The sequence below is a fragment of the Danio rerio genome, chromosome 19 (assembly GCF_052040795.2).
Source record: "Danio rerio strain M-AB ecotype USA chromosome 19, GRCz13ab, whole genome shotgun sequence".
NCBI classification, from domain to species: domain Eukaryota; kingdom Metazoa; phylum Chordata; class Actinopteri; order Cypriniformes; family Danionidae; genus Danio; species Danio rerio.
Genome location: NC_141039.2, coordinates 9469701 through 9494604, shown reverse-complemented (window position 1 = coordinate 9494604; position 24904 = coordinate 9469701). Strand labels below are relative to the sequence as shown.

At 36.1% G+C, this 24904-nt stretch overlaps 1 protein-coding gene across 3 annotated transcripts; it reads left to right on the top strand.

The window, feature by feature from the left end:
• Positions 1–16160: 16160 nt before the first annotated feature.
• LOC101885158 (uncharacterized) lies at positions 16161–23575 on the top strand. Of its 3 annotated transcripts, none has more exons than XM_087295398.1 (13): positions 16161–16202; positions 16461–16553; positions 17827–17859; positions 18081–18165; positions 18345–18485; positions 18591–18739; positions 18882–19018; positions 19121–19214; positions 19345–19444; positions 19554–19807; positions 19929–20113; positions 20500–20627; positions 20732–23575. In XM_087295398.1, exons 4-11 carry the CDS (start codon positions 18084–18086, stop codon positions 20085–20087), a joined length of 1116 nt encoding a protein of 371 aa, XP_087151524.1. In that variant the 5' UTR covers positions 16161–16202; positions 16461–16553; positions 17827–17859; positions 18081–18083; the 3' UTR covers positions 20088–20113; positions 20500–20627; positions 20732–23575. The 3 variants fall into 3 exon arrangements, with proteins under 3 accessions (XP_087151524.1, XP_087151525.1, XP_087151523.1); XM_087295399.1 differs by having other exon boundaries at positions 16461–16564; positions 19963–20113; XM_087295397.1 differs by having other exon boundaries at positions 16461–16564.
• Positions 23576–24904: the final 1329 nt, after the last annotated feature.

Genomic DNA, 24904 nt, shown 5'->3' with positions numbered 1-24904 from the left:
CCATCCATCCATCCATCCATCCATCCATCCGACCTTTCATCCATTCATCCATCTATCCATGAATCCATTCAATCATCTCACCTTCTCTGCATGAATTCAACTGTCCATACTTCAATCGATCCGCTGGATCTTCCATCCATCCATCCATCCATCCATCCATCCATCCATCCATCCATCCATCCATCCATTCATTCAACCTTTCATCCATCCATCCATCCATCCATCCATCCATCCATCCATCCATCCATCCATTCAACCTTTCATCCATCCATCCATCCATTCAACTTTTCATCCATCCATCCATCCATCCATCCATCCATTCAACTTTTCATCCATCCATCCATCCATCCATCCATCCATCCATCCATCCATCCATCCATCCATTCAACCTTTCATCCATCCATCCATCCATCCATCCATCCATCCATCCATCCCTCTCTCTGTGCATCCATCTATCTATCTGTCTATCTATCTGTCTGTCTATCTATCTATCTATCTATCTATCTATCTATCTATCTATCTATCTATCTATCTATCTATCTATCTATCTATCTATCTATCCATCCATCCATCCATCCATCCATCCATCCATCCATCCATCCATCCATCCATCCATCCATCCATCCATCCATCCATCCATCCATCCATCCATCCATCCATCCTTTCATCTCACCTTCCACCCACCCATCCATCCATCCATCCACCCAACCTTCCTTCCATCCATCCATCCATCCATCCATCCATCCATCCATCTGAACTTCCATCCATCTACTGAAACTTTCATCTGACCATCCATCCATCCATCCATCCATCCATTCGATTGTCCATCCATCCATCCATCCATCCATCCATCCATCCATCCATCCATCCATCCATCCATCCATCCATCCATCCATCCATCCGACCTTCCTTCCATCCATCCATCCATCCATCCATCCATCCATCCTACATTCCTACCATCCATCCATCTATCCATCCATCCATTTGACCTTCCATCCATCCACTGGAACTTTCATCTGGCCTTCCATCCATCCATCCATTCGATTATCCATCCATCCATCCATCCATCCATCCATCCATCCATCCATCCATCCATCCGACCTTCCTTCAATTCGTCCATCCATCCATCCATACATCCATCCATACATCCATCCAACCAACCTTCTATCCCTCTGACCTTCTACCCATCCATCAATTTATAAGTCCATCCATCCATCCATCCATCCATCCATCTATCTTTCTGACCTTCCATCCATTCGTTTGTCAGTCCATCTTTCCATCCATCTGCCCAGTAAAATGTTCAAAAAGAAAAAATGGTTCACATTCTACACCAAAAATACTCATATTTAAATATTAAGCCTTTCAAGGCCTATCATACTTAAACAAATTAAACAAAGTTAAACTTAAGTAAACATGGTCGATCACTTTAGGATCATATAATTTTAAACATTTAGAAAGAATCGTTTGATATGAGCATCCAGAACTGTTAACTTTGTCTGAGCTTTTCTGCTATGGAGCTGAATAGAAAGACGGACAGTTTCCTATAATGCCATGATGATTTAATCCCAGTGTGCTCACATCCTTCCTCGCGGATGCTGAAAAACACCACTGTGACCAGACAAAAGATCTCAATCCCGCAGAGACACTAAAAATGACCGAATCTGTTGCTCCAACTCAGCATGCACTTAAACTAGAATAAAACAACAATCAAGTGTTTGACGCAGATGGATCATCAGCATTTACCCGACTCATTTCCAAATAGCAATTGCATCATTGCAGCTTAATTGTGATTAAACTCACTTACTATTTCCTGCATTTCCTGTCCCTCTCGAGACTTTACATAGAAAAGCCCAGAGAGAAGTATATAAACAATCAGTGTCTGATCCACTCGTAACATCATTAATTCAAGTGCTAGGCTGAATGCTAATCCCCATCCAGTGTGGGTTAAACATCTGGTGTGATGAGCTAACTGCTAGATCTCCCTCTAGAGGGCCTTTAGACTTAAGAAAGGTTTAAGAGCTGGATGCTAGCCGCCGACTTTCACTAGTCCGGGGAAAAAAATGGACACCAATCTGAGGTAATTGTCTCGGTAGATCTTTCGGATCAAGGAAATCCAGATGCTAACGGTGCTATAAAAGATTTTTAAGAGACATCAAGGAACAGAGGGCAGAATGCAGCCTGTAACTTGTTGCCTTGAAGGTCATGCAGCGCAGCAACAATGAGGGATTTCTGAGAAAGATCAACACATGTATAGTTGCTCATTAGGTTTTGATGTGTCTCAGGAGCGACATCAAACGCCTCAGATGTACTGCACATAACTCAAAGAGTGGGCAACATGCTAACGGAATGGCGCTTTTCGTAATTGCTAGCAAAATAAATAGACCCCCTAGCAATTTGTTAAAAAATGGCGTACAATTTTTCATCCTTCTGAAGTGAGCCTTTTTTTTTAACTACAGACAATAGTCAAACAGCCAACCAAGAAATGTCTAACCTCAACTTATTTTTGTTTAAAATATTTTATTAGATTTTTGTCATGCCCCTTTGTTTTAAAGCATAAAAGAGCACATTCCATTGGTAATTTTTTATGTTTTTGCATTATGTTTTGCAAATAGTTTTATAATGTCTTTTACACATTTTAGATAACCTTTAAAAATAATAAAATATGAACATGATTCATACATAAAAACCAAAACAACTAAATTGCAGCCATTTTCTAAAATCATTCATTCATTCATTTTTGTTTTGGCTTAGTCCCTTTATTAGTCAGGGGTCGCCACAATGGAATGAACTGTCAACACCCAGAGGAAACCCACCCGAACACAGGGAGAATATGCAAACTCCACACAGAAATGCTAACTGACCCAGTTCTCCAACAAGCAACCTTCTTGCTGTGAGACGATCATGCTACCCACTGCTCCACTGTGACGCCCATTCTCTATAATCATTTAAGTTTATTAAGTTCATTTAATGGCCCAGCCAGAGTCCTAACTTAAACCCAATTCAGCATCTCTTAAGAGACCAAAAAATGGCTGCCCACTAATGTTTACCATCCAACCTGTCAGAACTTTTTACAAATACAGGTGTGAAAAACTTGCATCTTTCACAAAAAGACTCATGGCTGTATAAGATCAAAAAGGCGCTTCTACTAGTTACTACTAGCAAAGGGTCTGAATAGGGAAACTGAAAAGGACTATATCAAAATCTCAACAATTCTGTATTTTTTTTCTGTCAATAGGGCATGCTGTGTGTACATCAATGAAGAAAAAAAATTACTTGAATGAATTTAGCAAGTATATATATATATATATATATATATATATATATATATATATATATATATATATATATATATATATATATATATATATATGTATTATAGGTGGGCATAGATTATTTTTTTATCTAGATTAATCTCGGAATTAATCTAGATTTTTCTAGATTAAAATGGCTCATTTGTATTCAGCCGAAGGCATTCAAAATATGTGTGCTACCCAAATAATAAGTCTTTGAGAACGAGTTTCTCAAGCCAGGTGGCGCATTAAACCAGGGGCCCATCTCCTGTTTCCAAAATGTTCCTGTTTCAAACTGCTAGAGAAACTGTTCTACTATAATAATTGGTGATGAAAATAAATAGTTCAATGAGATGTACTTATGTTTACTAACTGTTTATTCAGTTAAACATGAATTTTGAACTGTAGGCCTACATAAACTCGAAACTGCGATTTAAAAAAAAAATTTATTACCTTAATCTGACTAAAGTCATAACTGAACTAAACAGAAATGGAATTAAGACTTGTGGAGTATGCAGATAATAGTGGCATTATTAAAGTAAACACCACATCAAACTATTACCTTCATGTAGGACTTTTCGCCATATTTTCCCACAAGATCCACACACGTGGTTAGTAAAGCACCCCACAAACACACAGACGCACACACACAAACACACACAAAATGCAAATGTTTTTTTTCTTTCAATTTTGGCATGCGTTGGCATGGCATCCCAGTTTGTCACAGGAAATTAATGAAATGTTTGTGCAGTTAAAGTTAAAGTCAGGCATCCTTCTGATTTGATTCAGAAGGGCACTTTTTTGTCAGACGGCTCACCGGTCAGGTATATCCACGCTAAAATACCAAGGGGGAAGTCATCAAAGCTTGCGTAGAATAGACCCAGCTCCCAACCCAACTTTGAGTAGAATAGATTAAAGCCAATATTTTTTAATCGTGCGATAAAAGTCACGCTGATAACGACTCACCACTAATATATAGACACACACACACACACACACACACATACGAGGGCAAAACAAGACCACATAATAAGCCCTAAGAGAAAAAACTGCGTAATTTCAAACTACAGTTGATCAAATCATTATTAAACAGGTAAATGACCTTCTAAGTTGATCTCTCTCTTTTGGATGTTGTATGGCTAAATTTATACCATGTGATTTCCCGATTGCAACAGAAAAATACTGAGAGATATCTCTTTAGACTGATAGCATTTCATGCTGTTTAGCCTTATAATCTTAAAATGTCAGCAAAATCACCAGTTTTGTCATCACTCTAGACATTAAGCTAGAGAATCATTCAAATACTAGATCTAAAGTGAACTTGGTGAATAAGCAAAGGTTTCTCCTGTTCTGATGTCCTCTTTCAAAAGGGTTTTGAGACTCTCCGTGTTTGATTTTCTCTTTTATATACACGATTATATATATATATATATATATATATATATATATATATATATATATATATATATATATATATATATATATATATATATATATATAATGCATTTTACAAATGACTTTTCAATCTTAAAATCAGTATTTTTCCAAGTTGAAATTGTTTATATATATTTATATTTAATGATATTAAATTCATATTTGACAAGTTCTATCTATTAATTAAGCCTAAGCAAAGACAAAGGCAACCACCATTTAATTGCTGAATGCTATAAACACAGAATACAAAAAAATTTAATTGAATCTGCTTTCAGAAAACACAAAAGTAAAAAAAATAAATAAAGCAATAAATTAATACAAATGTAAAAGCATTTACAAGCATTCACTTTCCCAGAAGTCCACATACAGTAGACATTCATAAATATCATCAATTTGTCCGACTCTTTGCGTCACTATAATTCTCCTGCAAATCTGGTTTTATAACATCGTTGCTCTTCTTATCATTCCATATCTATTTTAGAGCATATTTATGGCAATGATTCATGGGAATTAATACTTTACTGAATCTCAGTGCTTAGTGTTTCGTAATAGCTGCGTATGTGGGTGTGCGCATGTGCGCCTGTGAAAATTTATGCCACAGTTTTCCCTCACAATACGAGGGTTTCATAAGCGCTGTGTATTATTCTAGTGCTCCTCCGGTTGCTCATTATGCTGGCGAACAGTGCCTGGGTTAATGATCTGGGGAAGGACAATCACTTATGGCAGCGAGAGCCAAACGAGGTCTGCTAATCGCACCGCGCCAAACTAATCTGCTGATTTTTAATGTGCCATATTTCTATCCTTACAGACAGAGCTGTGGGCATAAAAGGCAGGGGATGAGATTGGCAAAGAGCAGATGCTATTATCAGTAATCACAGCCTCAGGTAGGTGACAAGGAACGGGCCTGTGTTTGAAAAGTTCAAGTGATCTCATATTGTGTCGAATTAAAGAGGCTAACTGGAAACATCTGTGGGCCTTCTCGAAATCTCCTGGTAATGACCCTGAATTGAAAGTATCAAATCTATGAAAGAAAAGGAGTAGCTAGGAATTTGGGTCTGGAGACATTCTGCTCGTTCTGCAAATGGATGCTGAAATTCATGTCCTTCCTAATATTCTCTATTCCAGGTAAAACAGTACAAAAATAAAATAATTGTGCACGTGAATCACTTCTTTCAGCATTATCAAAGAAATCAGGAATGTAAGTGCTGAATATAGTGATCTAAAATTATTTTTTGAATGATTATTTGCATCATCGTAGTGCAGTGAGTAGCGCTGTCATCTCACAGCAAGAAGGACGCTGATTCGAGTCCCAGCTGGGCCAGTTAGCATTTCTGTGTGGAGTTTGCATGTTCTCCCCTTGTTCGTTCGGGTGCTCCGTTAAAGGTAAATTGGATAGGCTAATTTGTCCCTTGTGTATATGTGTGAATAAGAGAGTATGGGTGTTTCCCATTGCTAGGTTGCAGCTGGAAGGGCATCCACTACATAAAGCATATGCTGGAAAAGTTGGCAGTTCAATCTGCTGTGGCGATCCCTGTTTATTAAAGGAACTAAGCTGAAAAGAAAATGAATGAATAAATAAAATAAAAATGCTAATTAGTAATTAACTGAAATACAATGTTTATGTATTATTACATTACAAATATTTATTATATTATAGGTAATTATCGCTGATAGACATCATGATGCTGAGCCGGCATCACGATCCTCCGCACCGCCCCATCACATCAGCAACCTGCTCACGTAAAATACACACTCAGGCCTCAATTACACTAAAACGCCTTAGTTTTAAAATGGGATTTTAGAACGAAAATGATTCACGTCCACACTTGCGTTTCACCTAGCATTTCGGAACAGTCCTCCTCTCCTCCACTATGGGCTCTATTTTAACGATCTAGGAGCAAAGTTCAAAGTGAGGACGCAAAATCATTATGTCCATGTCAGAATCCACTTTTAGAAAAATCCACTTTGCACTGCGGCGCATGGTCTAACAGGGTTGAGCTTATTCTTGTAATGAGTTATAGGTGTGTTTTGAGAATAAACCAATCAAATTCTCATCTCCCATTCCCTTAAATAATCAGTTGTGTCATGCCATAGCGCATTTGCTATTTATATGGCAGACTTTATAAGTGGAAAAACTGAGTGCTTCACTAGCGAGAAAACGAGAATGAGCCTCCTTCTTTCCTTTCACTTTCACTTTCATTCATGGATAAGGAAACGTGCTGTACGCACATACAACCATTAGCCTACATAATTAATTTTGTTTGTTAAGCGCAAAGATTTGTTTCAAAACTATTTCTGAATTCAATTCTAGATCAAACAAACAAATAAATTAACAATAATAACGAAGTGTGGTCAAATAACCAAATACACGTCCTATGCTCCATATGGTCCCAAACCTGACAGGTGGACAAATCTAAGCTTGTTTTTAATAAAACAAATATGAATATGCATATAATAATAAAAAAATAATAATAATAACAACAATAATAATTAAATAATAATAATAATAACATTATACAAAAGCAAATTGTCATGAATAAACTGAAAAATTGCATTTGCTATTTACACTGTGTGGTTTAAAACGTCAAAATGACACTTGCATCGAGCTGAAACTAGCAATTAACTTTTGCGTCGCTCCTTGCGTGACTGAGTGTATGATGGGGCCCTATACCACTGAAAACGCACATCACATGACCACACACACAAACACACACACTCTGTCATGCACTGCAGCGTACGCACGCGTTTGAGCTCCACCAGTCACGGGTGCTTTGAGCACAAAACCCCAGAGATCAGTGCACCTTGGCCAGTTTAAAGGATGTACCGCTGGATCGTGTCTCATTGTAGTTGTTAAACATGATATTTAATTAATCTGGTCTCTATATAACAACTCTACGGTACTCTTATCAGTACACTGCTTCAATCTTTCGCTTTCACGCTTGTACTTAGTAATTTTAGCGAAAACCTCAGAAACTGTTGGTTTGTTGCTGTTAATTGTGCACCTTTTTTACCAACACAGGCTTATTCTGAAAACGTAGTCCCGTGGGGGTTTCTGGAGACCACAAAATACGTCCCGGGAGGTACGTATTATTGCAGTTTTTGTTTTTGCGCTTTTTTTTGTTTTTGTTTCGCACTTTTTCGCATCTCAAATTTCTTTCACGAATGCCGTTCGCGCATGCGCTGTTCTTGCGTAAACCCACCAGAGGCCGCTGTCGACCGGATGAATGACTGAATGATTGACTGGTCGACCAGCCAATCGACTGACCCACCCTCCTCCTTCCCTAAACCCAACCAATTTTATCGATTGACCCACCCACCCACTTCCCTAAATCCAACCGACGGTTTACAAAAGCCATCCAGAAAAAGAAAAGCCCTTGTCTGATTTTTACCACGTTTTCGGATTTTACCACATTCTCACCCTGTCATTTACTTTTTCATTTTATTTTCTGGATTCTGTTTTTCTCTCACCTGATTTCTGGAACCGCTCTTCCCCGTACATGACGAACCAACTGGACAAACTGGTTGTGGCGAAAAAGCCATCCACATGAAAGGTAAGCGGTCAGCTGGTAAGCGGCAAAAGGAACGGCGTCATACCAGCCCGTACCGTTTGCTTAAAAAAATGAAATGCAGCCATATGTACATCCAGCTACATAATTTGCAGTCTCCAGAACATCCGCGGGACTACGTTTTCAGAATGAGGCTGTGTTGTTTTTGACCAACCAAGTTTGTCGATGCCATTATAACGACACAGATCACTCTGCCAATTCATGCCAAAGTCCTGCCTGAAAAAGTGATTGACAGGTGGTAATTTGTGTGTATCTTTATTTATGATTTGGTTATGGCTAACGTTAAAAAAAGGACCATGCGGGTCAGGTAGTTGAACCGGTAGGCTACAATTAATTACTTTGTTAAGAATTAATATTATATTCATAAAAACCAATTCACCACCGCCTATGACAAAGATTCCATCGTACATCGCCATGTTTAACATTAGGCATCGTACAATACTAAATTGGTCTACATCGCCCAACCCTATTACATTACGTTATAACATTAATAACGTTATATACGTTTATTTGACATTATTGTGTTTAAGCTTCCCTTACAGTTTTTTAAAAAAATAATAAATATAATAAAAACTATCAAATATATTAAAACTACTCCTTTTGTAAAGAAATATTAAGACTTCATTATAGTGTATTTAAAATGAAATTCAAAAGGCTTTCTTAGCCTTGAGCAGTGATGTTCTGCTGTTCTCTGTGGTTAAATGTAATTGTGTGTAATTCTTCTTACAATTTATTAGTGGATCTGTGCCCACAAAATGTCTTCATGCACTAACACAACACTCCTGTGCACTTCAGCTAAAACACACAAAGTACATTCACCTTAAATCTGCCCTCATGGGAGGAAGTGATGCTACTAACATGAGGACAATTATGGATCACTATGTCCGAATGGGATATTTTATAACCCAAACAATTCTAGTGACCTCCGCTAACATTGCGTTAGACTGAACAGACTAGATGAGTGGATTGACATGGACACAAAAAAAAAAAAAAAGACTACCATAAGAAAATAAAAACAGCCTGGAATGATCCTCTTCAAGTGCCCTTAAATGTCCTGTCTAAATCCTTGAGTCACTTTCTGTCGATATGTTCAGATCATGGCATTATGATAATCCATAAAGAGCATGTTGTTACACAATAAAGATACACAGTTTACTAATACGACTTTAGCCCAGATAACTCAAATGAACTTGGTTTGTGCGCATTCTCATGTTTATTCCTACTTATTTTGCATATTTTAATAAGTTTATTTGCTTCTTAAAAGGATAGTTCACAAACAATATAAAAATCTACAAATTATTTACTAATCTTTAGGCTGTTTCTAAACTTTATGGCTCTCTTTTTAGCTGTTAAATCCAAAAGAAGATATTTGGAAAAATGTTGGAAATAGGTAGACATTGACATCCACAGTTCATTCATTCATTTTCTTTTTGGCTTAGTCACTTTATTGATCAGGGGTCGCCACATCGGACTGAACTGCCAACTTATTCAGCATATGTTTTACACAGCGGATGTCCTACTAGCTGCAACCCATTACTGGGAAACACCCATATAATCTCTTTCACACACATATACGACGGACAATTTAGCTTACCCAATTCACGCATGTCTTTGCACTGTAGGGGAAACCGGAGCACCTGTAGAAAACCCGCACGAGCACATGAGAACATGCAAACTCCACAGAAATGGCAGCTGACCCAGCCGAGGCTCGAACCAGCAACATTCTTGCTGAAACGAGGTAGCACTTCATACTGCGCCACCGACATCCATAGTTCGAAAACCAAAAACGGAAGTCAATGGCTACTAGTTTGCAAGATTCTTTAGTATACCTTCTTTAGTTCAACATAATCCATTTGGAGTTTGGAACAAGTGGATGTGTATTTTTCTAGGGTGAACTATTTCTTTAAGAGGGGTTTTAATGTATACTTACAATCATCAAAATGGCTTCACTATCAGCGCTCTGTGTTTGCCAAGAATTAGCAGTCTTGTTCTGGTGTTCTCTGTCCTTAGATCTGTAAAGACCACATGAACGTGGTTTTGGTCAGGATCTGGGTCTTGGCTAATGGTTTTACACAAGACCACAGCGTATTTCAGGCATTTCGGTGTTGTATCTTATCAAGACCCTATGTGGGGAAAACAGCCAAGTGGATTTTTCAATGGCAATTTCCAAAATTAAGTACACAGGAAAAAAATGGCATAGGAAAAAAATCCCTCAGAAATTGCAAGCGAAAAATAATTATTTGGTATGTGGACAGCATGGTGGCTCAGTGGCTCACAGTAAAAAGGTCACTGATTCAAGTCCCAGCCAGTTGGCATTTCTGTGTGGAGTTTGCATGTTCTCCCCATGTTGGTGTGGGTTTCCTCTGTGTGCTCCGGTTTGCCCCACAGTCCAAAGACATGTGGTATAGATGAATTAAATAAACTAAATTTTCCGTAGTGTATGTGTGCATGTGAGAGTGTATGGTTGTTTCCCTGTACTGGGTTGCAGCTGGAAGGGCATTCGCTGTGTAAAACGTATGCTGGAATAGTGGCGACCCCTGATGGATAAAGGGACTAAGGCAAAGGAAAATGAATGAATGCTTAAAGGGATAGTTCACCCACAAATGAACATGTACTCACTATTTATTCACCCTCAAGTGATTACAAGTTACTTCTTCTGTTTAACACAAAATAATATATTTTAAATAAAGCTAAAACCTCTCACCAATGATCAGGTTGAGTAAATAATGACAACATATCGGTGATAAATTTGCTAATTTGCACCAATTATTACGATTTAATTTAAATTATTATGATTTTTAAGAGGAAGAGTGCAAACCACACCCTTAAACCCAACTGTCATTTGGAGATGAGCAAGTCATACTAAAATGTATGAATGAGTTTGTAAACAGTTATACAAATTAGCCACTAAACCTGTCTAAAGATTAAAAACACGCCCTAAATTTAAAAAAAAAAAAAAAAAAACATAACAAGCAAACAATTAAAACAATTACTGCAAGTAAAACAGTACTTGTACAGTTATGGGAGAGATCAAATTTACACATGTAAATAAAAAAAAATACTGTTACCTCCAAGGCCATTTATATCAATGTTTATATTTAAATTGTACAAATTATTTACCCAATAATTAGCCACTAAAAGAGAAGAAATGCAGGTTGGATTTAGTCTATATATCCATGACTCTGTGTGTCGGTGCGTGTGTGTGCATGTATGTGTGCACGCACATTGGTTTAGCAGGTTGGGTTAGTTAAGTGTCGAGGTGTGTCAGCTGTGTCTTCAGCTGCTGCTTGACAGATCTGACGCTCTCAGCAGTTCATTCAGCTAGAGTGGAACAGAGAGGGTGAAAGTGCTGGAAAATTACTTTTTCACTTGATGAGAGGCAAACAAGCCACTGCCAATCACTCATTGACCTGAGCTGACAGGAGAGAGCATGTTGTCAACTTTCTTTTACCTCAAAGTCAAATGTAAGCACTTTCAAGTACTGTCCAAGTTCATTTTCAAACATTTCTAGCCGTTGTAAGTGTGGCAAATTACAAATTTACATACAGTATATATGCTTACTGCACATTCTATCAGATGCTATTAGGTATAGCATAGTATAGTGTAGTGTAGTGTAGTGTAGTGTAGTATAGTATAGTATAGCATAGTATAGTATAGTATAGCATAGCATAGCATAGCATAGCATAGCATACTATAGTATAGTATAGTATAGTATAACATAGTATAGTATAGTATAGTATAGTATAGTATAGTATAGTATATAATTTTCAGGAAATGTTCTGATGACAATATCCCCAAGCTCAACATTGAACATAGGGCTGCAAAATATATAGTTTCAGCATCGATATTGCAATGTGTGCATTCACAAGAATCCCATCGCACCATCTGCAATGTAGATTTGGGATTATTATTGTTGATCAGCAATGACGAATGTACAGTGTTTACATTTTACATTACATTTAATTATTCAATAACAGGGGCATGACAAAATACCTATAATCATGGTGGCACTCGAACATATATTATTGGTGCAAATCTAAGAAATATGTGCTGTTAATAAATTAAATACGTCTTATAACTTTTTGATGCTTTTTTTTCTCTTCATTTACAAATATTATGATATACTGTGAAAGTTTTTCTTGTGATATATCGCTGATATTGGTATCTATCATTATCGGGGGCAGAATTTCCTGACAATATCATATCGTATTGCATTGTATTACTGTACCTGAATATCTGACTGCTTTTTTCAATTTTATCTATGCTCTATCTTATTTATTCTTGCATTGTCTTTGATTCAGTCCTCTGCACAATAATTCCAATCAAAGTTAAGGATTTCATTCTAAATAGAGATATGCAAGTCATATGCCGAAATTGTATTCATATTGCAATATAAATCGCAGCAAAAAAATATCACAATGTTTGATTTTTCCAATATTGTACAACCCTAATTGAATGTCATTTAATCCGATCTTAAATGTGTCATCTTTCTTCTTAAATGCATATTTATTTTACTTTCATATATCGTTCACTCATGAAGAAGTACTCTCCATGCCTTTAAATTTAACCCTAAAGCAAAAATACTTATTTTATTTGAATAGTTAATGATGACCTATTTAGTAAGAAACATGATTATGAATACAACACAATTACATTTTCAAAATGTTCCAAACAGTTTATCCAAAAATGTAATCACTTTTCAAACCTTGAAAACACTAGATTAAAATTAAAGTTCCTGATTTGTATAGTGATCAGTTAAAGTAAGGAGAAAGTTACGCATATTCAGTCACACTGTATAAAACGGGGGTCACCAATCTTGTTTCTGGAGGTCTGGTGCCCTGCAGGGTTTAGCTCCAACTTGTCTCAACACACCTGCCTGGGTGTTTCAAGTACACCTATAAGACCTTGATAAGCTTGTTCAGGTGGTTTGAGTAGGGTTGGAGCTAGGACACTGGACCTCCAGAAACAAGTTTAGTGTTCCCTCGTATAAAACATGCAATTTTTTTCAACATAAAGTTACAAGTGAATGAGTGAAAGACGTAAGTTTTGATGCAAATGTAGTTTCTACTAAATATGTCATAACAGACTGAGGCAACAGAATACGGTAGTTTAAGACTTGAATCTCTCTTCAAGCTATTTTAAGCTAAACCACAATCACTTGACTTATGTTTACTGTACTGTATATTTTCTAAAAGCTGCACATTTTTTAAATTATTTTAAACATCTGTTATCTTTACATGATATTTTTATCTTAATATTTTAAAACACACCACAATTATTATCACAATTATATCCTGCTGTGCAATATTTATACTTTTCAAAATATTTAAGCAATACTTAACGGATTAAGGACATTATCACAGTTTTTACTTAAACTTTTTTTTCTGGAGAAAGTCTTATTTGTTTTATTTTGGTTAGAATAAAAGCAGTTTTAATTTTTTTTTTAGAGAGAGTGTAAAGAAATATTTGTAAAACTGTAGCTATGAGCAGATTTCAGTTAATTCAGGCAGACAACAATGATCCTAAAATCCCAGATTACTGTAAATCTAGTACATGAGACTAGTGTTTATAATCTGGGCAAAAGATGATTACAATTACTGAAGTCAAAAATGCCATGACTGCTCTGAACTGCAGTCAAACCTCTTTATGAGGATCTATAGGGCATGTAGGGTTGCCTGCAACATTAGGTGTACATTAAATGGCAACAACAAACCCACACTGTAAAACCTAATAACTTAAGGTAACTCAAACCATTTTAGGAAATTGACTGCAACAAACCATTTAAGTTAAAAAAAAAATTAATGAGTACTGTGAACTTAATCCATTTGAGTAAACGAAGCAATTTAAGCACAGTAAACCCCAATAAATGAAGAGAACTCAAATCAACTGAGTACTGTAAAACCAAATGAGTTAAGGCAACTCAAACCTATTGAGGAAACCGATTGCTACAAACCATTTAAAATAAAAAAACTAATCTATATGAGTACTGTGAACTTACTCCATTTAAGTTGAAGTAATGAGGTATTTAATTAACTCATTACATTCATCACTGAGTTCAAAACTCTTTTCAAATGAGTAGATTTAACTTTCAGTCAATTTTGAGTTAACTACACTCATTTAATTAGACTGTTGAGCTTTACAGTGCAGTACTCTTACATTATTTCTTTTTTTCACACTTACGATATAAAGTAAAACAGTAAAAACTAATTTGTGAAAGATCAACAAGTGATCTCACAGTATGTTGGATTTTCTGTCTAAAAGCAATGTATGGCAGATAGTTTTCCAGACTTTGGATATAATTGGACTTGCCCTGGAGGGGTAATTTTACAAATCACCAACATTTTCATATTCCTTTTTCACTCCATTATCAAATGTTTTTCTTTCTTTCGGGCCATCCTCATACACATGCTGAGACATATTTCTACAGTGTAAAAAAGCTGCTTTACACACAATTCCTTCATGTTGTCAAAAACACAAATCAATGAACTAAACCTAATCATTTTTACAAATTTAAGTGGATCGAACATAAAACTATGAAGTTATCCCCCCAAAAAACATACGAAAAAAAAAATAGCTTGAACCAGCAACAAAAGTGATTTGTAGTGTAGATTTTGTGACTCCCGTCATAGTGTTTCATTCAAATATGGCACATTATTAATGCTTTAAAAGCATATATTAAATGTATAAATGGGTCGCATGATGGCTCAGTGGTTAGCAATGTCGCCTCACAGCAAGAAGGCTGCTGGTTCGAGCCTGGCCTGGGTCAATTGGCATTTATGTGTGGAGTTTAAAATTTATCCCTGTGTTTGCATAGGTTTCCTCTGGGTGCTCCACTTTGGCGACCCCTGTTAAATAAAGGGACTGCCCCAAAGGAAAACGAATGAATGAATGAAATGTATACATTATAAATAGAGATTTATTTATTTATTTATTATTATTATTATTTTTTATAAATGAACTAACCAAAGAACAAAAGTGACCACCAGACAGTGATAGATACTTTTAATGTCATCATTAGAGGTTTACATTATGATAATCTATACATTTTTTTTCATCTGTTTAGCCTCAAACATTTTCTTTAATAATCCTTTCCTGTTTTCTCCTCCACTTTCTGTCTGCCATTTGGTATTATGTTGGAACTAATCCATTTTTTCTCAAAAGCATTACCATAATCAGGAATTCCACATAGGATTTTCTTTATTGACAGACGGATGACTCTTCATGTATTGGTTTCCTATATATTCCATATTCAGTTGTACATATATCTCATCATTACCAAGGTCATTCATAACCCATATACAGTTGAAGTCAAAATTATTAGCCCCCCTTTGATTTTTGTTGTTGTCTTTTTTTAAAGATATTTCTCAAATGAGGTTGAACAAAGCATGGAAATTTTCACAGTATGTCTGATAATATTTATTCTTTCAGAAAAAAAAGTCTTATTTGCTTTATTTCAGCTATAATAAAAGCAGCTTTCAATTTTTTTAAAACAATTTTAAGGTCAATAATATTAACCCCTTTAAACTTTATATGTATATTTTGGATTGTCTACAGAACAAACATCGTTATACAGTACAATAATTTGCCTAATTACCCTAACCTGCCTAGTTAACCTTGTTAAGCCTTTAAATGTCCCTTTTAAGCTGTATAGAAATGTCTTGAAAAATATTATTTACTGCCACCACACAGTAAAATCCGCTGTGTTAATTAAGCTGTGTTAATCTGCATTTACTCAAAATGAGTTAATTTTACAAGAAACGGTGAAAGACACCCCCTTGTGTTGGTGAAAATGATCAGAGTTGTATTCTACGTCGTTAACTTTGCTCTGTTAAGCTCCGCCCCTCAATCTACCCACTGCAGATAACGTGTTGGAGTTTTGTCGGCGCCATTTTCTGCTCCCTCGTGCGTATAGGTAAGCTCTCTTGTTTAACGTCTTAAAACATCATTTTATCGATTTATATGAGTAAATGTGCTAATACAACGGTATATGTTGTACTTTGATGAGTTTTGTTTGTTTAAACATTGATTATGAGTCACTTTGTGACCATGTAATTCGATCGATTTTATCACAGTGTGGTCACCTTAACGTTAAAGATGAAGCTTAAACGATGCCAATGATCTTACTTAAATTGTTTTTGCGATTTCTAATCTTACTTTTATATTAATTTAGTTTTGTACTGTGAACTCTCTGAAGAAGACGTTAACGTTAGGCTACATTTAGCCTCGAAGTTTTGCTTTCAAGAGCAACTCTGCAATGTTCCAGGTAACTGTTAGGTCAGTATTTTGTTGTTTCAACATATTAAGATGGTAACTTACAGAGAAAGTTATATGATATAAACATATGTAGTGTAAAATTAACTGTCTCTGTATGGCTGTCGAGCTCACTGCTGGTTAAATATTTTCAGTCAATTTCAAATTAAGTTACTTCCTAATTAACGTTTCTCTGTTAAGAGGTTGCATTTTAACAGCTTGTTAGTGTTGTCATAATACTGTTTTTCGGTAGCAATTAACGTTACTGAAATTCGCTGTTGAGCGCGGTCCTAAACCCCGCCGTTTGGCCGTGAAGGTCATCAGTTCACCGCACTTAACGTTAACCGCTGTTTACCGAGTGCAAACACCGATACAGAGACAGCGGATCATTTTAAAACTGTGAATCATCAGCGGATCTCTTAAATGTCATTCCATAGACACGCCAGCTCATCTTCGAGGCTTTTAAAACGATCAAGTGGTGTGCATCTGTGTTTGTGCCCGGTAAACAGCGGTGACATGTAGTGATGGGTCGTTCATAAACGATTCATTCATTTTGAATGAATCTTTTGTATGACTCGAAAACGTTGAGTCCTTTCGGAGTGATTCGTTTAATTGCACAATTGTGCTGGTGGAGCAGAAGATTCGTTCCTTTTCGAGTCTTCTATGTGCTTTGAGTCGTTCGTTCATCGCGTGAAAGACAGAAGCCAGTCATGCATTTAGAGCCGGAAAAAGTTTTGATTCGTTCATTTATCGAGTCTTCGGATTTGATTCATCTCTCTTCACGTGCTGCCACATGATAAACGAACGACTCAAAAACCAGAAGACTCGAGAGGTAAACTAAAAATCATGGCTCCTTTTGGCAGCTTAATTAATGTGGGTCTGTGTGACGTGAACGAACCACTGACGTTTGAAGACCTGAAGCTGATAATCATAGACAAAAGACCAGGTAAACAATAAATGATGATTTACTCTTACAGCATTCCAAGTTATGACTTGTTTGTGTAATGTGGCAACGTCTGTGCTAGTTGTAGATGAGTTTGGAAACAACTTATTACATTTTAATAATATTTTGGCTGCTCAAAAACACTTAAATATTAGCGGAAATGGATGCTTTTAATTCCAGTACCAATTGGTACCAAAATTCAGTATCATGACAACGATTCAGCACAGACATTATTTCAAAATTAAGTGGATTAGAATAATTTTTTTCTATGGTGAATGTGTGTTATACTTTGACATAACAGGAAAATGATTGTTGACATATTGGTGTTTTCTTTTCCCCCAAGTTTCTGTGCATATAAGGCTCTACAGATCACATCGTGAGTAAAACCTTTAAGTACTTGTGTAATTACTTTACTAACTGGGATGACCAATTCTTAAATAATAAATATATGTTAATGGTTATAAAATCTTGCAACAATTTATAAACCTATGTGCCATTTTTGTGTCATTTATAAATTTATGTATGATTAAAGCCCCCCCCCCCCCCCCCCCCCCCCCCCATTGGCACCTGTATGAAATATTCTCATTTTTCTTACAGAGCATGCTGGTAAAGGTGAAATTTGGGGATGCACAAAAGTTTGTTAAAATAGCCCATCTGAACCTGGAGGACTTTTTGTCTGCAGGTAAGAAACAATTACACTTTTGTTATTCAGATTTCTTATTTGGTATGTGGTCAATTTAAATACTGATGTATATGCTGCTGTGTTATGTTTCCAGATGATATTCAGAGTTACCAGTATATAACTGATCAGCTTTCACATTTTATTATTATTATGCAATATATTATTTATGTATTGTTTAGCCTTTTTGAAGTTTGGGGTTCCAAATGTACCTGAGAACGTGAAGGTTGTGGATGAATCCGGGACTGAGGTGGATGGTGATGTTTTTGAGGAGTTAATCAAAGATCCCTCCGTTGGCGTTCTCAGCATAAAACATGGTGCAGGTTTGTATTTTATCACATTATTTGACTGTAATGTTTCACATTTTTTGTCATAGAGACTTCCTCACCCCCCCCCCCCCCCCCTCCTTATATTGTTTATGCAAACAGATTTGGAACCGGCCTCTCCACAATCATCTTCTATGCATTTAGATCAGTCTCTGTCTTCATCCATTGACTCCCTTGACTCTCAGGATACAGTCATTATTGAAGAAGGCCCTGACAGTAAGCGAATGAAGCTGGATGATGAAGCAAAAAAGGTGGACTTTTTTTCTGCATAAAAATGATTTAAATTGAAAAAATATATAATTTACATTTAATTTAAAAATTCATTTTTTGCTTTTTGTTAGGTGTGTTTGTTTAATTTGTTTATAACCTGCCTTTTCCCCTCTTATTTTAAAGCTGGTGCAATCTGTTCTTGTCAAGAAACCTGGAGGCGAGAGTATAATAAATGAGTATAACAGAACAAAGGCTTTGAAGGATGAAACGAGGAGAAAAATGGTTAATATCCTGGCAGCTGATATGACCGAAAAAAATGGGTAATCTGCAAAGTACTGATTTGTGTGTACACATAGCTACTTGATATAGTTGTGGATTTATTTATTTATTTATTTTTTTTATAATTAATCATTATTTTGCAGAGGGTCCCCACCAAGGCTGGTCAAAGAAAAATATGCCAGAGGAATCGTGGCTTTGTTCCCTTACCTCAGTGACCCCTATTCCAAAAATGGCTTTGTAAGTCTTGCACCTTTTTAAAATTGTACATTTGTGTTGTCACGTTTTTTTTTTTTTTTTTACACACCTATACTACAGATGGTATATTTTGCTCCTGTGTCCCCCTTTTTACCCATTTTTATCTCTTTAGGAGCATTACTATGATGGTGAGAGTGGCACCGGATATTTGGCATGGAGAATCAAAACTATTCAGAGAAACCTGGCTAAAGAACGACGAGGATCATTTGAAGGTACAAAATGAACTTCAGAAATGTAGCAATCTAATTTTCTTTGTGCTTGGATTATTATTTTTTTATTTTGTATAAACAAACAGTTAAAATTAGTTTTGTTGTTTGTTAGGTCAAGTGTCGTATGCTGAGCGGGGATCCGGTGGACCAACTGTAGCAAGGCATTCGAAGTTTACTCCAGAGATTGTCCTTAGTGAGGATGAATGCAAGGAAGCAATTGCATTCATGAACCATTCTGCTGATGAGGATGCCATCAAGAAGAAAATGAAACTGACATTTGACTATCGTCGTAAGATGGTTCTTGATCCCATGCAGTCCAGTGATCTATTGACAATTTTTCCTCGTTTCAAGGACATTAAAGGCTTGGTAAGTGTTTATAATCATATTTGATAAATGGTTTGTTGTATAAAAATCAAATAGTCAGTGGTGACATGAGTTTAAAGATTTGCCCTAAGCATTACAATAATTAAAATGTTATGCTTATTAGATTGAGCAAGACTTTGTTCTGATGTTTGGAGAAGGAGTGTCAGGCAAGCTGCTAGAGAAGTGGACAACAGCGTTCAAGAAAAAAGTCATTCAGCAGTGCAAGACTTCCTGCAAACAGCGATTTACAGGAACTTTTGCTAGCAGCAGAATCTCTTCGTGATGACACTGAAGAAGATGTTCATATTGGTAAGAATTTTGATTAATGTTTATGTAATGTTTCATACCATGGTTATTATAATTTTTAAAGGAACCCAAGCATGAATGAAGTTAGCCATAGTTACACACTGTCAGTTTAATTTTTAATTGTTCATATTCAATTGGAATTCATTCATATATATGTGTGTGTATTATTGCAAATCATATTCATCAATTTTTTTACATGTTGGTAGTTTGGATCAAAGTTTTATCAGATTTACAAATAATTGGATTCAAACTAAGATTGCTAATGTAGCTTTAGTCACTTTGTATATATTTTTGGCTTTTTTATGTAGTTAACTTCTAGTTTTCAACATTGTTTTGCTGCGAGTTAACATTTATTTTATTAACCAATTGTTTGTTACCTGTTTAAACAGTTTGGGACAGCGACCTTGCTTCAGTACTACTACTGTTGCATCTGATTCCACCATCTGCTCAAGGCCGGAAGAGACCAGGGAAAGTTTCTGCTTCTCAAGCAGAAAATCATCTTGTTGTCTTCAAGAAGGTTTGTTTGCTGGTTTTATTTAATGATTGTTCTGTCATAGTTTGTTATTATTTAACTTGTTAGTGATGTTTCTTTTTTACTTGCTTGCTTTTTTTTTTTTTTAGAGTGGAACAAACATCGAGGAGCATCTGCAAGACATCTCTGCTAGCGCTCAGCCCTATCTCCTGGCTGTAGGTCCTCAGAAGGATTCAATTCACCAGTTCTTCATCATCCTTGATCAGCATGCCATTCCATGCAAGTCCACCTCTTCTCTTGGTGCCTTTGATGAACTGTTTAAGGCACATTATGTTTTTGGCACCTCTTACAACACCATGCTGCACAACATGTACACTTTCATTCAAACCACTGTGTACAACATAGATGTTGGGAAAGTGAAAGAAAGTCCTCGTGTTGCTGAGGTTAGGGCAAGGCTGCTTAACTAGGTGCCTAAAGTTCCAGTGCACTCATGAAGTGTTTTGTTTGTGAGACGGAATTAAATGGTTCAAAATTGCTTGTTAGGCACTTCAGATTTGTTCATGGTTTGGTTCCTGGAAAGAGCCTTCGACTTAAATGTGTAGAGGCAGGATGCGGTTCTGAGTTTGGTACCTTCTCAGGTTTTAGAAAACATTTGAATATAAAACATCCTGAACAATGTGAACAGAGTTGTGACCCTAGTGGCATCTGTGAGACAGGAAGAAAATAGTGCTGCAATGTTCCACCAGAGTGACAGTGCTGAAGATGTGGCCACAACATCTGTAATGTTAAAGTCTAATAAGAACACTTTAGATATGTGTGCGTCTGCTGTTGCACAACTGAAAGTTGCTGGTTTAAGTCAGTCTGCAATAAATGGTTTTGTTTCATCTATGGAAGAAGTGGTTTTTGAGATTCATAGTCAAGCCCAGGATGCAGCTTTGCTCTGTATATCTTCTGAGGACACTGTTAGTAAAAGGAAAATAGAGGAATCTTTTACAAATTTAGAAAATCCATTTACTTTGTTAAATTCGGAAGTCAAGCGACAGCGACTGTTTACAGCGAAATGGGGGATTGTTGAACCTAGTGAAATAGTACTCGGCACAAGATTTGACAGCAGAAGAAATAAAACTACAGGAACATTTGATCAAGTTGTTGTGACTGATAAATTTTCTTATATTCCCATTTTAGAAACACTAAAGACAATTTTAAAAAATCCACAACTTACCGATTTGTTTAAACCCAGGCACATTTCAAAGGAAGGAATTTATGTGGACTTAAGTGATGCAGCACATTTTAAAAGCAGTCCTTTATTTTCTACAGAAAAAGATGCCTTACAAATTCAGTTATTTTATGATGATTTTGAGACCGCTAATCCACTGGGCTCAAAGAAAGGTATACATAAATTGGGTGCAATCTATTTTTCATTAAGAAATTTCCCACCAGTTTTTAACTCCTCACTGGTTAATATTCATTTATGTGCCCTCTTTCATGCACAGGATGTTAAGCGCTATGGTTTTAACTCCATAATTGAGCCTCTGGTCAATGATCTGAAAGTGCTTGAAATTGAGGGAGTTAAGAATCCAGTGTCTGGAAGATGCATTAAGGGTACTATCGTTCAAGTCACAGGGGATAACCTAGGTCTGCACAGCTTGTTTGGCTTTCTGGAATCATTTGGGGCACGATATTGTTGTCGTTTTTGTCTGCTTGAGAAGCATCAGTTTCAGTCAGTGTTCTCTGAAGATAGTCCTGAGGTTGAACTAAGAACTGCTGAGATGCATGCTCTGCATTGTGAAACTTTACAGTCTGATTCTACACTACCTCACGTGTATGGTGTCAAAAGGGCATGCTTATTAAATTCCCTCAAATATTTCAACACAGCCACCAATTTTGCTGTTGATATAATGCACGACATTCTAGAAGGAGTTGCCCAGCTAGAGGTAAAACTTGTTCTGCAGTACATTCAGCATAATTTTCTCAGTGCCAATGATCTTGATGGTAGAGTACATGCTTTTGACTATGGTTACAATCAGCAGAGAAACCGTCCTCCAAAAGTCAAATTGCTTGATGGAAGCAATGATTTAGGTTTAAATGCTATTCAATCTTGGTGCTTATTGCGCAATTTGCCTTTAATATTTGGAGATTTAATACATAAAGATGATAAACACTGGCATCTTTTGCTTTTACTTCTGCAGATTGTTAACATTGTCTTTTCACCTGTCTTAACAGATGGCATGACCACTTATCTTAAACATTTGATAATTGAACATCATCGGCTTTTTAAAATGTTATTCCCCCAAAAAAATCTTCTGCCAAAACATCACATCATGATACATTACCCACAATGTATAAGGAAAATTGGTCCAATTTTGCACACATGGTGTATGCGTTATGAAGCTAAGCACAAATTCTTTAAAACACAATTAAAAAGTTTCAAAAACATCACCAAAACACTAGCCAAAAAGCACCAGAGTTGTATGGCAATGTATTGGGAGTCTTTTAGCCAGTACAGACTGACTCTTGGCCCAGGAAAGATGGTGGAACTCAGGGAAATTAGAGGTGGCCCAGAGATTGCTTCAAAATTAGGTGTGGTAATATCTGAAATAGTCTATGCTGTAAAGTGGATCAAACATCATGGCACAGAGTATCGTCCTGACTTTATTATCTGCACAGAAGTAGCACATGAGATGCCAGTGTTTTGTAAGATCATGACTATAGCTGTCAAAAATGAAAATGTACTATTATGTGGCACACTAATGGAAACTGTATGTTTTGATGAGCATTACTATGCTTTTACAGTCAGACTGCATCCAGACAAAGTTTTAACAGTTGTCAATGTAAATGAGCTGTGTTATTTCAAACCATTTGATCTTCAAAGAAAATATGGTACAACCGATTCTGTACTTCATGTTGTACCATATTGCCATTTTATGCAGAGTTGAAATTTTTGCACTGTATTTTTGTAAGCCTGAATGTTTTAATAAAAGTTTTAACTGATATTGAGTTTCGTTTTCTGTTTTATTTGTTGTTTAATGTTTTTTTAGTATGTTCAGTAGCATTAAAAAATTGCACCAGAGTGAAATAATGACAGTTAAAGCAACACCATATGGGTTGTAAATCAACTCTTTACTAGTGATGTATTAACATTTGACCGGAGTTGATTTCTGTTTGGTGTTAAATTAAGGAACACCAGACAGAGTTAATTTCTGTTCAGAGTTAAACACCTTAACAATTTTCAGTGTTGACCAGTGTTAAATTTTAACTCAAAATTGAGTTAATTTTACTCTGAAAATATAACACAATGAAAAGTGTTAATTTAACACCAATTCTGAGTGGGACCAAATACACTCACGTGCAGTGTTAAATTTAACTCTTTAAGAGTTTATTCAACACAGCAAAATTTACTGTGCATGGCAAAAATAAAATAAATCAGTTATTAGAATTGAGTTATGGAAACTATAATGTTTAGAAATGTGTCGAACAAATCTTCTTTCAGAAATTGAGGGAAAAATAAACAGGGTGGCTAATAATTCTGACTTCAACTGTATGCGATATTTCTTAATACACTGAAAAAAAGAAAGATTTAGCTACTTATTCAAATTACTTATTTAAATTGAGCTGAAACAACACAATTCTAGATCTTTTTGGGGGGACAACTAAATTCTTTTATGTTCAATCCACTTAAATATGTTAACTTAATTGATTTGTGTTGGGACAACATAAATTGTGTGAAACCCTGCGTTTTTTTGTCTAATTATAATTTTTATGTTTATGATGTTATGCCCAGCTAAATGAGAGTTCATGGATTAAACGAGGCCTTCTAAACAAATATTAAACCCTTACAATATGCATATTTTTAAAGTGGATTAGCTCTAGTGAGATTAGGACATAGAGGCAAAGTTCATAACTGCTCTTCGGAGGGCAGATGCTGTTCTGGACAGTTCATTTAAGGTAAACAGTTTATCCCTTTCTGACCTTCTATGATGATTTTCGTTGAACAATTAAACTGAGTGCTTTGTAAATCGTTGAATGTTTTTATATGTGTTTTTAGTCCAGTGTGACACATACTGTAGAGTTGTAGCTGCAGTGTTTTTGTGTTGATTATATACTGTACAGATGCCAGTTTGTCTGTGTTTAGCTTAGTCAATAATCCTGAAAGCTTTTTACCGATACATATTTAGTATTCCTCCTGGCATAGCCACTAGATTACTGTTAAGTAAGCGATTTTGTCTTCGATTTGTACTGGATGTTCACCATATTATTGGGGGATTTTTCAGGTCACTCAAATCAAGGGGTCAGTTGAGTTCTTTTCTGGAAAGACTGTTAGG